General features: G+C 35.8%; 1 protein-coding gene across 5 annotated transcripts in view; it reads left to right on the top strand.

The window, feature by feature from the left end:
• Positions 1 to 13,602, top strand: part of GNAS (GNAS complex locus) — a 161,783-nt gene extending 148,181 nt beyond the window's left edge. For all 5 annotated transcript variants that reach the window (XM_069804285.1, XM_069804310.1, XM_069804295.1 and 2 more), the window contains exons 6-12: positions 2,335 to 2,389; positions 4,107 to 4,180; positions 4,985 to 5,043; positions 6,944 to 7,064; positions 8,139 to 8,269; positions 8,784 to 8,851; positions 9,741 to 13,602. In XM_069804285.1, coding sequence (XP_069660386.1) covers positions 2,335 to 2,389; positions 4,107 to 4,180; positions 4,985 to 5,043; positions 6,944 to 7,064; positions 8,139 to 8,269; positions 8,784 to 8,851; positions 9,741 to 9,887 — 655 coding nt within the window. In that variant the 3' untranslated portion in view covers positions 9,888 to 13,602. The remainder of the gene's footprint in view (positions 1 to 2,334; positions 2,390 to 4,106; positions 4,181 to 4,984; positions 5,044 to 6,943; positions 7,065 to 8,138; positions 8,270 to 8,783; positions 8,852 to 9,740) is intronic.
• The last annotated feature ends 703 nt before the right edge of the window (positions 13,603 to 14,305 follow it).

The following is a 14,305-nucleotide window of genomic DNA, read 5'->3' as shown; positions in this document are numbered from 1 at the left end:
TTGCTAGAGCAGACTTTTATGAAAAGGCACGTGCACAGGAGTGCATGTTCGTTTAACGTCTTGCTTTGCTCTATTTTCCCTAAAATGCCACTGGAAGCAGGGTAGATTTTCTGTTAACTATCACACAGTGAAAGACTTCCTTCTTGAAGGAGTATTGTTATAAGTAGCAGATGTTACTGAATGTTGGAACTTGTTTTGGGGGGAAGAAGAAATGTTTATTCCATTTGAACTTGTTTTACCTGGCATGAACATTGCTATTGGAATTCATCTCAAGTACAGTACTGCTGCTCCTATGTGGCTGATGTTTTTCAAGGAAATCATAGGCCTAAAAATAGTCTGCATAAACAACAGTAAGAGGTTTGTACTTTCAGTTCCAGGTTTTAGCAATATCTTGTTGTTATTTTCTAATTGTCAGTTTCCAAAATCCATTAAGCTGATTAGCAGAGTGTTTAAAAACAAAACAAAAAACCCAAATCCAAAAAATCCACCTCTTGCATAAGGTGGAACCTTGCATAAAATGTTATGCTTAGATAAATTCAGTACAGAAAGGCTTGGTCATTGCAGTAATCACCTTTAAATCTTTATGAACATGTTGTGTTCTTAACATTTTTCAAGCATCCTCCAACTTGTGAAATTGCCACGTGATTCTGAAACTGTGGTCTTAGAAGAGAATATAATGTGGCAACACTCGTACTAGTTGGAATTCATGATTGTTGTACGTGTTTAACATCCTCTATGTACTGAACAAAGAGCTTTACTTCTTTTCCTTTGGATTTAAAAAAAAATAAATTACTTAACCGCTTGGAAGAAATGAGGAAAAACTCCAGCTTGCAAATTGCAGTACACATGCGGTCATCAATTTTATCCTTGTATATCTGCCTCCAAGTCACCGTTCATGATGGAAATTATCTTTACACTTTGTCTCATGTTTTTAGTAACATGTTTACTAAGATACATTTTAATGTGTTTAAAATTCCGTAATACAGACTGAACCATTACTTTTCATTTGTCTCTGAAACAAGATGGTCATCTAGTCCCTGGTGAAAAGGGCTTTACACTGAAGCTGCTGTTAAAACATACAGTTATTTTTCTTCTTCCCCCTGCGCTTCATTAGATGTGTTAGAAAGTCAGTTGGGAAGCGGAGGCCGAAACTGAGGGCTAAGACCCTTGCTGATTTTAACGGAGGTTTGGTTTCTGATTTGTGAATCTGGGACGTGGCTACCATTTCCCCTCCTTTAAATTATTGCCTGCGACCGTAGTTCATGCATTTTCAGCATACCTGCCTATGTGTAGGGATCTGAAGGTAAAACTCAGCTTTTCTTTGTGATTTCTGCTTTATAAAGAATTCATGCAAAGGAATCTAAAAGGAAACTTAAAAGTATATTGGTTTTAAGACTGTGATTAATCATTAATGATACAGGTAAAGTTAACTGTAGAAGTATTGCTAGATCTCCTAATAATACTGAAATGGAAGGTGTCTGAGCACGGTGTAGCCCTGCTGCATACTTCGTGTTGGACAATGTGATTGGGAATGCAAACAGCATAAAATCTGTGTCCTGAAGCTCCTAGTTCACTACATCTTCGAGTCTTATAGTAACACCACAATAAAACAGAGTTAACAAATTGGTTCCTTGAGATTTTTGCGCTTTGAGTTGAAGTGAAAGATAATTAGGAGGTTACAGTTAATTGGTAAAAACATTTTAAAGACTCCAGGATATCCTTTTTAGGTAATGCCTAATGAATTTGAATAAAATACTTTTTTTAATACCCATTTGGCCTACTACTACTTCAGAAAGTAAACTGAGAAACTGGTACCAACAATTGACAGAAAAATCAGTATTCCCTCTCACTTAACTGAATGTGTAATGAAATTGGTTTAGGGATTTCATTTATTAAAAGAATTACAGTGACAATAAATTTTTTAAAAATAGTCATCTTACTTTCAGGAAAATTACATGTAGGCAATTTATTTGAGTCATTGCTTTGCAGTAGCAGTAGCAGATTATATTGTACAATTTATATGAATAAATTACCTAAATTAAACTACTTGTATGTTTGTTAGCAGAGGGAGCAGAGTGGGAGGGGATTGGAATGAGATTACCAGACCTGATTAATAAAACTGTGGATTTGGCCATCTGCTGGGTGGTGCTAGGAAATGCATGTTTTAAATACTAGCACACATATGTTGAGCAATTTAAGTATATTCAGCATTTTGTGAATCTGAGTGCATTAAAATATAACAAATCTTATCTGGGAACCTGTCAGTTACTAAAGTGTTAGATAGTTGGTCTAATTTGAGAATGAAAAGTTACTCTTTTTCTTTCCTCTCCCCAGTTTTCTAGACAAGATTGACATAGTCAAACAAAATGAGTATACACCGTCTGACCAGGTAAGGAAAGTTTCATTAAGAAATTACACAATTTATATGCCCTCTCTGTCTTTGAGGGTAACGGTCTCATTAATTTTCTAATTGCTGTCTGTGGCACTAATACAGGTATTACCATGTACTATACATATTTAGTATTCCAGTAAAAATTACTTTGTTATTTGGATTATGTTTATACATACAAATGTACTGTGAAATTAAAATCTGCCTAGATTCAAGACTTACATCATGCTTCTGTGACACTAAAACTCAAATATCCATCTGAATAAGTAATTTATAATGTTTTGCTTTCCTTGCTGAATAACCGTCATGCACTTTCTTTGATGCAAAGTTGATTGGTATTTTCTCAGCTCCACTGGTTCCCACTGTAAACCAGATTTTGTAAAAACAACCTTGTTAGAAGATTGTATTTTTTTAATCAGAATACGAATTATAGTTTTCATTTTGTTACAGATAATCTGAGGATCTTTTTAGTAGCAAGTCCCTAGCCCAAAATCACATGTATATTCCTGACTTTCTGCCCATAAATAATGCAATTAAGCGTCTAGTGTACTTTTTTAGGATAAATAATCAAAAAACACATTATAAAGTCCCAAACTTTCGCAGACAGTATTGATGAGGAGAGAGCAGTTTGTATCCTTTGAAGTTGTTCAAGAATAAATTAATCATTCATCCTTTTAAAGATATGAGTTTTTTTATAAATGAGGCTTTCTTATCACTGAAATAGTTCTATTTTCAAGAAATAAAATATTAAAAATTTAGGTTATTATGTTTGAAATTTGGAGCAACTAATCTTCAGATACGAAACTTTAAAACAAGTATCAGTTTTATATTGGAGGCTAAGGATCTGCTGCAAATGTTACAATTTATCTGCTATTTAGACCCATTGTGAAGAAAACCAAAACTTTAAGTCCTAAATTATAAAACCTTTAGGGTGGTATTTTGTCATTAGTTATATTTGGACTGTGTACTCAGTCTGCAGCCTATGCAAATTAGGTTCTTCTAGATCAATTACCCACTAGGCATTATATATGGCTGTCACTGCTTTACAATACACAGTAGATGAAAGCCGATACAGTTTGGTTTTAGTAGGATTTTGTAGCATTTATAACAATTTCAATCGTTTGTAGCTTACAACTTCTGATTATCATTTTTGTCTCTACAGGAAATTTCAAATTTTATCTTTGAAAAGCCCAATTCTTATGAGATTTTAGTGGTTGAGCTCCCAGTTCTTTGAAGGAAAAATTGGAAAATTCTGAGACCTAGACACTTCTTTCAATAGCCAAACACTGAACAGCTAGGGGAGAGATCTGTCTTCTGGAGTTGGGAATTATTTGGTGGCAGTTTAAAGATCCTGTTGTGTGCCACTATCCTTCTGAAATCTGTGAATGCATCATCTAATCTCTAGGGATGGGTCTGTGCTGTTCAGAACACTTGCATTTGCTTTAAGTGGCCTGTAAATATTTCCTCCTATTCCAAACTTGGCACTTACAACCTGCTTGTGAAAATATATATACTTTAAAAGTTGAGCACACCCATGTGTTTGCACATGTATTCAAGATCAAAACCTTAAATGCAGCTTCGTGATGCTCTGTTCCCTGTTTTTGCAGTACAGCATACACTATCAGCACTGGGTAAAAAGTTTTTATTTCTATTGCTGCATATATGAAGAATTATGAAGTATCTGTGTTGAATCAGTGACTTTTCCTTTATGCTCTAGGATCTTCTCAGATGCAGAGTTTTGACATCAGGAATTTTTGAAACCAAGTTTCAGGTGGATAAAGTAAATTTTCAGTAAGTATGCTTTTTTTTTCTTTCTTTTCTTTTTTTTTTTCTTTCTTTGGTGGTTTTTTGTTGTTGTTTTTTTAATACAATGCAGACAAATACCAGGGTAAATTGGCAGACAGTCTACCATATAGTCATTGAGACTACTGTATTTCTCAAGTTGATGTTTAATAGAAAGCAAGTAGTTTACGATGTTTTAATTTAGTAGTCTGGCTTTAAAAAGAAATTCAAATTGGTGTGCAATTTTCTGCTTTTATTTTAAATAGCAAAGAACAAAATGTTTTAAATCTATTTTTACTAACGCCTTTTCTGAGTATTTGATTCATTGCTAGTTTATATAGTGAAATATTTGACCAAAAACTTTGTATATATCTGAGTAACAGAAAATGCATGTTCTCTTTACTGTCCCAGGTTAGAAAGATTGCTTGACCAAAACAAAAACTGCTGAGTTTTAGTCTGGTCTTGTTGAGTTTAGATCTGCCATGCTTGTTTCAGCAAATGACTTGTTATAGGACCTTTTTTAATGTCTTGGCTTGTAAAGGTGAAAATGAATCTACAATGTACATACACCAGAATTTCTTACCTTCAAGTGTAGGTGTTAGTGAAACTAAACATAATTATATTTTGTGATGAAAGCTCTGTGTGCATATGTTGCTCGACTGTTACCTGTTCAGGTTCTCATAATCCTTGATTCCTTTCAGCTTTTATGACACCAAAGTCCTAAAATTTCTTATATTTTCTGTTTGCGTTCGGGGGAAAAAAAAACAAAACAAAACAAAAAGTATTCTGACTTGATTTATGATTTTTTCTTAGTATGTTTGATGTTGGAGGGCAACGAGATGAACGCCGAAAATGGATCCAGTGTTTTAATGGTATGATTAGAATTTATGTTTGTTTTATAAAATAGTTCTCTGCAAAATTTTAATCCCCAATCTTAATTTTCTCACTGTGCGAAAGCCATCTTCTTTTCCATGTAGCTTGGTAAGGAATTATCTGGACAGTCATACAGGATGGAATTTTTCTTGACATGTAAACTTCTGTAACTGCATGGAATATCTTTAAGGGAGAATGTAGGTGGAAAGGTTCAAGTTTAACTTAACATACCTTGTCCATTTTCTTCAGCTTCCCTCTCTTCATTTAATTAGGTTTAATTGGTGGTGGGTTTGTGCATTATATGCCAGCTATGTGAGGGTTAAATTCCAAGCTATATTCTGGCTTCCAAATGAAGGTTTACATATGTTTGTGCCTATACAAAATATACAATTACAGGATAATTAATATGCATAAAATCAGGAAATCATATTTTTGCGCATAATTGCAGCCACGTTGCTATGTCATGAGTGCTTCTTTCCAAATCAGCACCGACCCATTAATGCAGTATGAGATTGCAGGGAACATCTGTCTTGTTAGACATGGTATCGCAATACGGTATGTGCATTGTATAGCGTAGCCCCAAAATGCCCTTGTCGAAAAGGTTTATGATGGATTTTATAAATCTGCACTTTTCTAAGGAGCCATGCATATTAAAATAATTTCTTGAAAAACAGCCTAAGGGGAAGGCCCTTACTGAAAACATATGAACAAATACCCTCATTTAAGTAACCTACACGTAAGCTAGATTCCTTAGAATGCTGACATAGCACCAGCCTAGATACAGGTAAGACCTGAAACATTTGCAGGCATTTTGTAAGATCTGGAGTTTTAACACTGATGTCCCCGTCAGTTTAGTTCAGGTGATTATATTCTTAACTCCCATACAATTTAAATTAGGTAGTTTTGTGTGTATGCTGAAGTGTTACATGTACCGTCGATGTAAAATGTTTCTCCACACAAGTTTTCTTAAAGCTAGAGCTGGTGAAAATATTTTTGTCTTTTTCTTTGTTGTTTGGGCAAAATATTTATGAAGCTATGCAAAAGTCTATCTTTCTGTAGAAGAGTTATAATGAGATGCTACAGAATAGATAAAGTAGAATGCAACTTAGAATTCATGGTGTTTTGCTACGGTTACTGTCATAAAGTATCACCTGAACACTTTATATATGTCTGGAACTACTGTGCAATATTTTCTTCTTCTGTGCTATTAATAACAGATTTATTTGGGTTTTACCTCTGCTCCTTCCTGTTACTTCATGATCTGACTCATCTCTTCTGCTGTTGATGTCTGAGGTAGATGAGACTGGAAGTCAGTGTAAGGGTTCTGGAGCAGCACAGCCACACAGAAACACAGACATCTGGATTCTGTGATCCTGGGAGTATGTCCCAGGAAGGAGACAGGGGCCTCTAAGCAGTATAGTACACTGTAGGAGGACTAGAACAGTTAACCATGAATTCGCAGTAATCTACTGGTTTTATTATTACTATTCACGTAGATCAAAAGTGCCATTTGTCCTGAGGTCTTCCCCCAAGGGCCTCCCTGTCCTTTCTTGATAGCTCAGAGTTGCTTTCTAAATTTCTTCATACCTTTTAAATCTTCTTTAAATTCTCCTCTTAGCTTTCTTCAGTTTCTCTCTCTTGCTTCTGTTCCTTTCTTTCCTACATTTTCTGTCATTCTGTCAGCTTCTGTTCTGTGGCCTGCCTTTCCTATCTTTAATGGTTTCTTCACTTTTTTTTTTTTTTTTTTTTTATTTCTGGTACTTAGAAAGCTGTCAGCAATAGCATTCCAGCCTGTTCTCTTCATGAAGCTGAAAGTCTGACAGCTTTTTATTGAGCTTTGGGATTCCTGGGTATTTCTTCTGAAGTTTGGTATTAACTAATGGGTATTCCTTGATTTAGATGTGACTGCTATCATATTTGTGGTGGCAAGCAGTAGCTACAACATGGTTATACGAGAGGACAATCAGACCAATCGGCTTCAAGAAGCACTAAACCTCTTCAAGAGTATCTGGAACAACAGGTCTGTGAATTGAAGTTCCATTGTTCGTATCACATAAATTAGTAATCCTGTCTTACGCTATAGTCAAGACTTGCATACTGGGCCTGGCTAGGATAGAGTTTGTTTTCTTCGTAGCAGCTCACATGGTGCCGTGTTACAGATTTTTTACTGAAACAATACTGGTAACACACTGACGCAGCTGTTGCTGAACAGCGTTTGTAGAGCATCGAGGCTGCCTCTGTTTCTCACTCTGCCCCCCCCCCAGTGAATAGATTGGGGGTATGCAATAGGTTGGGAGGGGGCACAAGCAGGCAGATGACCCAAACTAACCAAAGAGGTATTCTGTACCATATTAATGTCATGCTCAGCAATAAAAGGGAAAAGAGGGTGGCTTAGGAGGGTTAGCCATCTTGCTGGGTATTGGTCTACCCACAGGAGGTGGTGAGTGATTGCCTTTTTGCATCACTTGTTTTCTTCTCTCTTCCACTTATCCTTCACTTATTAAACAATTATTGTTTATGTTTTTTTATCTTGACCCACAAATTTTCTTGTTTTTATTCTTCCTTTCCTCTTCCTCCATCCCACTGAGGGGGAAAGTGAGCAAGTGGCTGTGTGGTGCTTTGCTGCCCACCAGGGTTAACCCACAACAGCAGCGTAGCTGGTGTTATTTGCTTCTCACAGCACAGTCCAAGCTAGTCTTTGATTGCAACTGTCTACCTGTTACATTAATGTCCAATACACTCACTTAATTGAAGAAAACTCTGGAGAGTTACAGATTGGTAGTTGCCATATTGAGGCTGAAGTAATTAAAGCAGTGATAGAGTGGCACACTGAAAGTGGATATGCTCACCTGTTTGTTGTATTTGGATTAGCAGTAGAAAGTGGGCAATTTTCATTGCCCGCGTTAGGACCACACAAACCAAACTCAGGGTGTGTACACCCAGAATTACAGCATAGGATTCAGGTATAAAAGGGACCTTTCAAAATTATTATAGCGTGTCATATGAGTGTTGTCTCCAGAACTGGATTAAGTTTCTTTTTGCTGTATGATCCTAGCTGTGCCTTCTCAGAGTGTTTGGTTTCAATTTTCTACAGGTGGCTACGGACCATTTCAGTAATTCTTTTCCTGAATAAACAAGATTTGCTAGCAGAGAAAGTTTTGGCAGGGAAATCTAAAATTGAAGACTACTTTCCAGAATTTGCTCGCTACACTACACCAGATGATGGTAAGATTTTTAAGTTTTATTAGCAATTTATCATTTCCTTCTTAATCACATTTGTAATGTTTTTGGTAATTTCAGCTAAGACTTGAAAACTGTTAAGTAGATGTAATCTTCATTGTCTTTCAGCCAAACTGTAATGTTAAATTGTAGGTATTAATAATGGAAGAATCCTGTCTTATATGCATTTAGTATATAATAATTTCATCATGCCAAAATCCTGTTACTTTGCTGGACATAGTACAGCTTGTCACAGATATGTCCTCTGGACTCCCCCTAGTCATATCTGTGGTCATTTCTCTAACCTGCCAAATGGCTGGTTCTATGGCCACTGTAATATTCCTTTGTTCTCCTGAAATCGTGCTCGTTTAGATAATATATTATGGTTTGTCTTATAGTCAGTTTTGCAAAGTATGTTTCTGTCATATGTGAGCAGAAAACAGAACAAGTTATGATTTTTAGGTGCTATCACCAAAAAACAACTATTTTAATGAGATATACTTACATTATTATTATTCAGCAACACCAGAGCCTGGTGAGGATCCCAGAGTTACAAGGGCCAAGTATTTTATTAGAGACGAGTTTCTTGTAAGTATTTCCTTTCTTTCAGTATTTCTTATGTGATTCTTCTCAAATATAAGCTCTTATGTACCTTCTACTATTGCAAAACGCTGTCACTTTTTGTGTTGTTCATATTTAACTTCCACACTGCCTAAAACACAGTTATGTTTAACAGCCTTACTGCTGTTTGTTAGCTGCTCTTCAGATATTTGTTTGTTGACGCAGTATCTAATTAAATAGCAAAAGAATGGTGAGAATTAGGAAACCTCAAATAGAGTGATGAGTGAAGTCCTGCTGTTATTAATGGGGACAGATTTTTATTCCATGCATTATTTCTAAAGATAAAGACTAAGTAGAAGATGCATCATCCATAAAATATTAATGTTCTTTTCATATTATCTTTCTCATTACTGGTCAGCTGAAGCTATAACAGATTTTTTTAAAATATTATTACAATTACTTGTAATGGTGAGCATGGCAATCAAACTGTGGACTCTTTCTAAAATGGAGCAAAATAAAATTTTGAGGGAGGCTTTCTGTAAGTGTAAAGCAGGGATAAAAGCCTTGTACAAGGAGGCAAAATCCCGCTTTCTTCCTGGACAAATAGACTAGGAGTTGTCTGGCTAATTCACCAAAGCTGCATATAAATAATAGCACTTTTCTGAGTTCTCCTTCAACTCTGAAATTCCCCAGTATGCAGTGGCCTTCTCACCATATAATTCTGATCATTTTAAATGTCATGTTTCAGGTGACAGAGTGAAAAATTGTGGGCGTTTTGCCACTTCGTTACACCCTTTGAAAACACAATGCACACGTACTTACCTTAACCTTCATTCATCTGAGTTTTGAGAACATGGGGGGGGTGCTCCCCAGTCAGTTTTATTTTAACCCAGTATCTCTCTCTTGCTTTTAACAGAGAATCAGCACAGCAAGTGGAGATGGAAGGCACTATTGCTATCCTCACTTCACATGTGCAGTGGATACAGAGAACATCCGGAGGGTTTTCAATGACTGTCGGGACATTATTCAGCGCATGCACCTTCGCCAATACGAGTTGTTGTGATGGAGAGCACTTTTTTCTGTGTTTTGGACTCCTTATTCCTTATTAAAAAAAAAGAAAAAAAAAACACCCTTGCCCACATAGGGTGGAAGAGAACTGTTTGAATCTCCCATTGATTTGCACCCCTCAACTTTTTCTCCTTGCTGGACAATAGCAGCACTTCTAAGCTTGCTTCTGTACCCCTCGGACAGTTTGGGATGGCCCCTAACACTTAAAAGGCCATTTCCATGAGGATTCCCTAACACTGTTATTAACAAAAAAGAAAAAAAAAAAAAAGAAATAAAAACTAATTAATTAAAAGCCCTGAATGTGGAGCACCTGAAAGAATTGGGGATAAAAAATTAAAACATAAAACAAAAATTGGGGAGAGAAAACTTTAGGTAATTTAGCACTGTTGTGGGCATAATCGTATAACCCGTGATCTCCACTTTGTATCATTCACTGCATCAGACTAAAGAAGGTGCCAAGTCACAGACCAAGTTTGAAGACAGACACTTGAGTTTGGTTCTCTGACTGTAATGTGGCTTTGAACGGAAATACTGACAATTCTACAACAGACCTAGACAGTGCAAAAACCAACTGCTACCTTTCAGAAGGGTATTTTTAAAACCAGTCTTGGTGGTCTAAAGACAACCATGGACATTTATGAATTGAACTGCGTATGGCCTGTGATTGCAGAAAGAGTTAACCACACACTGTTTTCAGTTTGTCCACTGATGATCCCGTCTGCTATAAAAATCATTATCTGGACTGTAGTCCTCACAGTCTTTCCCTTCTTTTTCTTCTTCCCTCCCCTCATTTTTTATTTTACTGCTGGATTATTATTCTTGTACAGACTGTAAAATGTATTATTTTGTACAACTTTATTGAAAAAAAATAACTTGTAGAAGATCTTTGTGCCTTGATTATGGCTGTACCTGTACAATGAGCTAAGATGTAAGTATGTTTGATTGCGCTGTACAGCTTTGTCAACCCTATCTGCAGCATTAGCTCAAGGTAGGGAAAATTTATCTGTAGTTTAGTTTTTCTGGTTTATAAAAGAAGGAAAAATACTGTTTAGTAAAAAAAAAAAAAGAAAAAAGAAAAAAAAAGAAAAAAGTACAAATTGTGCAAACTTAACCACTTTAAAAGTGAGGTCTTCAACAAGTGACCAGATGTTGCAGCATCATGCTTTTTAATTTTTAGCTTTAATTCATTTAAATCTCTATCCAAATGCAAAACATGGCTTGTTTCTACATAAACCAAATTTTGCTACAAATTATAAATGTTAGTCTTTGGTCATTCATAGTCCTTTTTGCTAAAGACAAAACCAGAACAATAACAGACACATAGGGCATCATGCAGGTCTGGTGACCATCTCTAGACTGGGCCAAATACCCCACCAACCTCCACTTAACGCTGCGTGGGCATACTACTACCAGAATGACAAGGTGTGCACTGCCCTTGGATTTGGCCACTGAATTCCAGTTTCAAATGACATTTTTATTTCTCTTTTAATAAAGAGATACTTTAGAACCTTTTTGTTTTATATTAACTATATAAGTAGCTTAAAGTGAAGATGTGTGGATTTTTCTTAAACTTGAATAATTTATGCAAATTATATGCTTAGAACAACATGTGGTACAGTAAAAAGAAAAAGAGCAAAAATCACTGTAGCAATAAGAGAGCATGTAATTTTAGTAACTACTACACTGCTTTATATTTTATACCTAGGTGTTTTATGTCTCTGTGAGTGTGTTACTTTTTCATGTGTCTAAACCTACGTGTACAATTTGTACAGAGTCAGAAATTACAGCTGTAATAACACATCTAGAACAGTGTTAGCCTATATTACTCAAACACCCCTGCTCCCCCTTCATTTACACCCCTAAACTGATCTGGATCTTACTGCAGTGACTTTAAAAGGAAAACAAAAGAAACAAAACAAAAAACAAACACCAAAATACTTGCCTCTCTGCCTTTCACACTAGCTTCCCTCCACCCAAGAGACTGTGTTAACTTTCTTTTTTGGGAAGAGGTCCAGTTTAAATTAAAATTAGGGTGTGATCAGTGATGTCTGTGCAGCTAGATTTGCTTCAGGTATCAGATGCCTTTTTAATACTAAGAACTGCAACTGTTCAGAATTGTGAGTTTTCATTGCTTGTGTGGCTAAACGTCTAAATGAAAATTAATCACCTAGTCCGTCTTCATGTAAAGAGCAGGGACATGATGGAGTTACTCTCCCATCTCTCTTAATTCAAAATTACTAGTGATCTTCCAGAAGACACTAAAACATCTAAAAATTTTAGCTGCGGTTGCTACTCATCTTTTAAATAATGATCTTTCCTGTTCACAGGTTTAGAAAGTTGCCACCTGAACTTTGTAGAACTGTAGGAGAACATGACCGAAAATAACCCCTTACAATTTAAGAATGTATCCAGTGCCTGTAGGTTAAGGGCTGGTGTTTCCACTAGGTAAAAATGGGACACACGTAGTGGAAAGGAAATTCATTGTGAGCCTTAATTTTAGTTACAGGAGCCAAAATCTTTAATTTAGTGCCAACCCTTATCTTTTTAAGCCTAGGAGGAGTTGGTGTAAACACCAAATTTATAAATGGGGAAAACCTTTAGTGGTGTGAGGAATGTAATCTCTGATCTGAGAGAAACAAAGCACCTCCATTAACAAAAAAAAAAATAAAATAAGCTTCTTCCTCTGATAATGAGAAGGATACATAACAATGAGCTATATAAGAGAGCAACAGTTTAAGAAACCTAAAGCTTTATGTGAACAGAAATGTTTAGGGGATGCTTTTTTTTTTTTCTTAAGTAAGGAAAAAGGCAATTGTTTTGAATATGGTTGAGTTGCACAAGTATGGAGTGTGTGTGTGTCTTAATGTCTCAGTATTGCCTTTGTTAGTCTCTTTATTAGTCCATGCAGTTTGGTGGCCTGGTAAATGCAAGTCTTATTTTTAACAGCTTTTTTTTTTTTTTTTAAATACAAAAACATAAAGCTTTAATGCTTGCTATTTAATAAGTAACTGTGTTTTCTTCTGTCTCTAATTTAGTGGCCATAACTTGCAGTTAATTGAACCATTCCAACCTAATGCTTACCCATATTTCCTAGTTTTGTTTTATTTATTTATTTGAACTTCTTGTTTTCATGATTGAGGACTTTCACTTTTGTCTCATTCATCTGTTTGGAAACTTCTGACCTTACAGCCAAAACTTAACTCATTCTACTCAGTATTCATCGTGATGCTGAAGTGTAAGATACCTGCAAATGTAAACACTACCACTTTTATTAATAAAAGCAAATACAGTGTTTTAGGGCACATTTGCATCACTATAGTTGAGGTTGTGTCAGTATTTCCATTATAAACCCATAGAGGGTCTATATCTTGGCACTAAATTGCCCAAAGCTAAATCTTTGCCATACAAGGCTTCTGCTCAAGCATGATTTGGTGGGTTGGTTTTTAAACAGTTTCCAACACAAACTCTTGTTTCTGTTTTAAGTTATACAACTGTTTTGTTGGATGGGGGTTGGTTTAAAAAAAAAAAAAACAACAAACACAACAAACAAACCTTGTTCAAGATTGTTTTTGGCACTTCTGTAACTCAGAAATGGTTTTGATTTTAAAACATAACCTTTGGCAAGCCAGTAACCTACAATACGGTCTGATCACTTTGGGTATTTTGTAAAAATAATAATAAATTGTAGAGATGTTGTGGTTTCAAAATCAGCTACTGTGCATTTGCAGTAACTTATTTCAATCCAAGAACTTTTAGTAATTTGTACATAAGTAGACATATTCAGCAGCCAGTGTGATGCAGCAGAACAGTGGTAACTCCTGAAGGGGTTTTTTTTAATAATGTGGAGAGGTAAATCCACTACAGACTAAAAAAAGATTCAGCTGCTTCTGAAAGCATCAAAAACTGCTCTCTTAGAGGCTGAAACTGGAGCACTGTAAGTTGGTAGGAGCAGACTTTGGTGCAAAAGCATATGAAGGCATGCTGGATCAGTTGCCATAGACAGGAGCCCTGAGGGCTTATCTTCATTTGTCTAAAAACTATTTTGAATCGTGGCATCGAGAATAGGATTTAACTTAAGAGTATGTCATTAACTCCAGAGGAATTGAAACTAATTCTATTCCAGTGTGTTGCACATAATGGATAACTGCAGGATAATTTTCTTTTACTGGTAAATCTATGCACAGAAATATTAATGTTCATCACTTTAAAATCGGAGCACCTTGTAATTAGTTGTGGCGCAATATTCCTGTGAATGATGTAGGATGTTTTGTATTATATCCTATTTGCCAATGTCAAAAATTATGTACCAGGGAAAACAAAAGATATAAACATGATTACACAGGAAATTGACCACAGATGTGGAGATAGACCCCATGACAGCTGAGTACCAGTGCAGTGCCTTAGTGATACTAC

This window comes from Haliaeetus albicilla, chromosome 2, assembly GCF_947461875.1.
Source record: "Haliaeetus albicilla chromosome 2, bHalAlb1.1, whole genome shotgun sequence".
NCBI lineage: Eukaryota > Metazoa > Chordata > Aves > Accipitriformes > Accipitridae > Haliaeetus > Haliaeetus albicilla.
The sequence above is the reverse complement of the archived record's forward strand: the minus strand, read 5'-3'. Positions and strand labels throughout refer to the sequence as shown.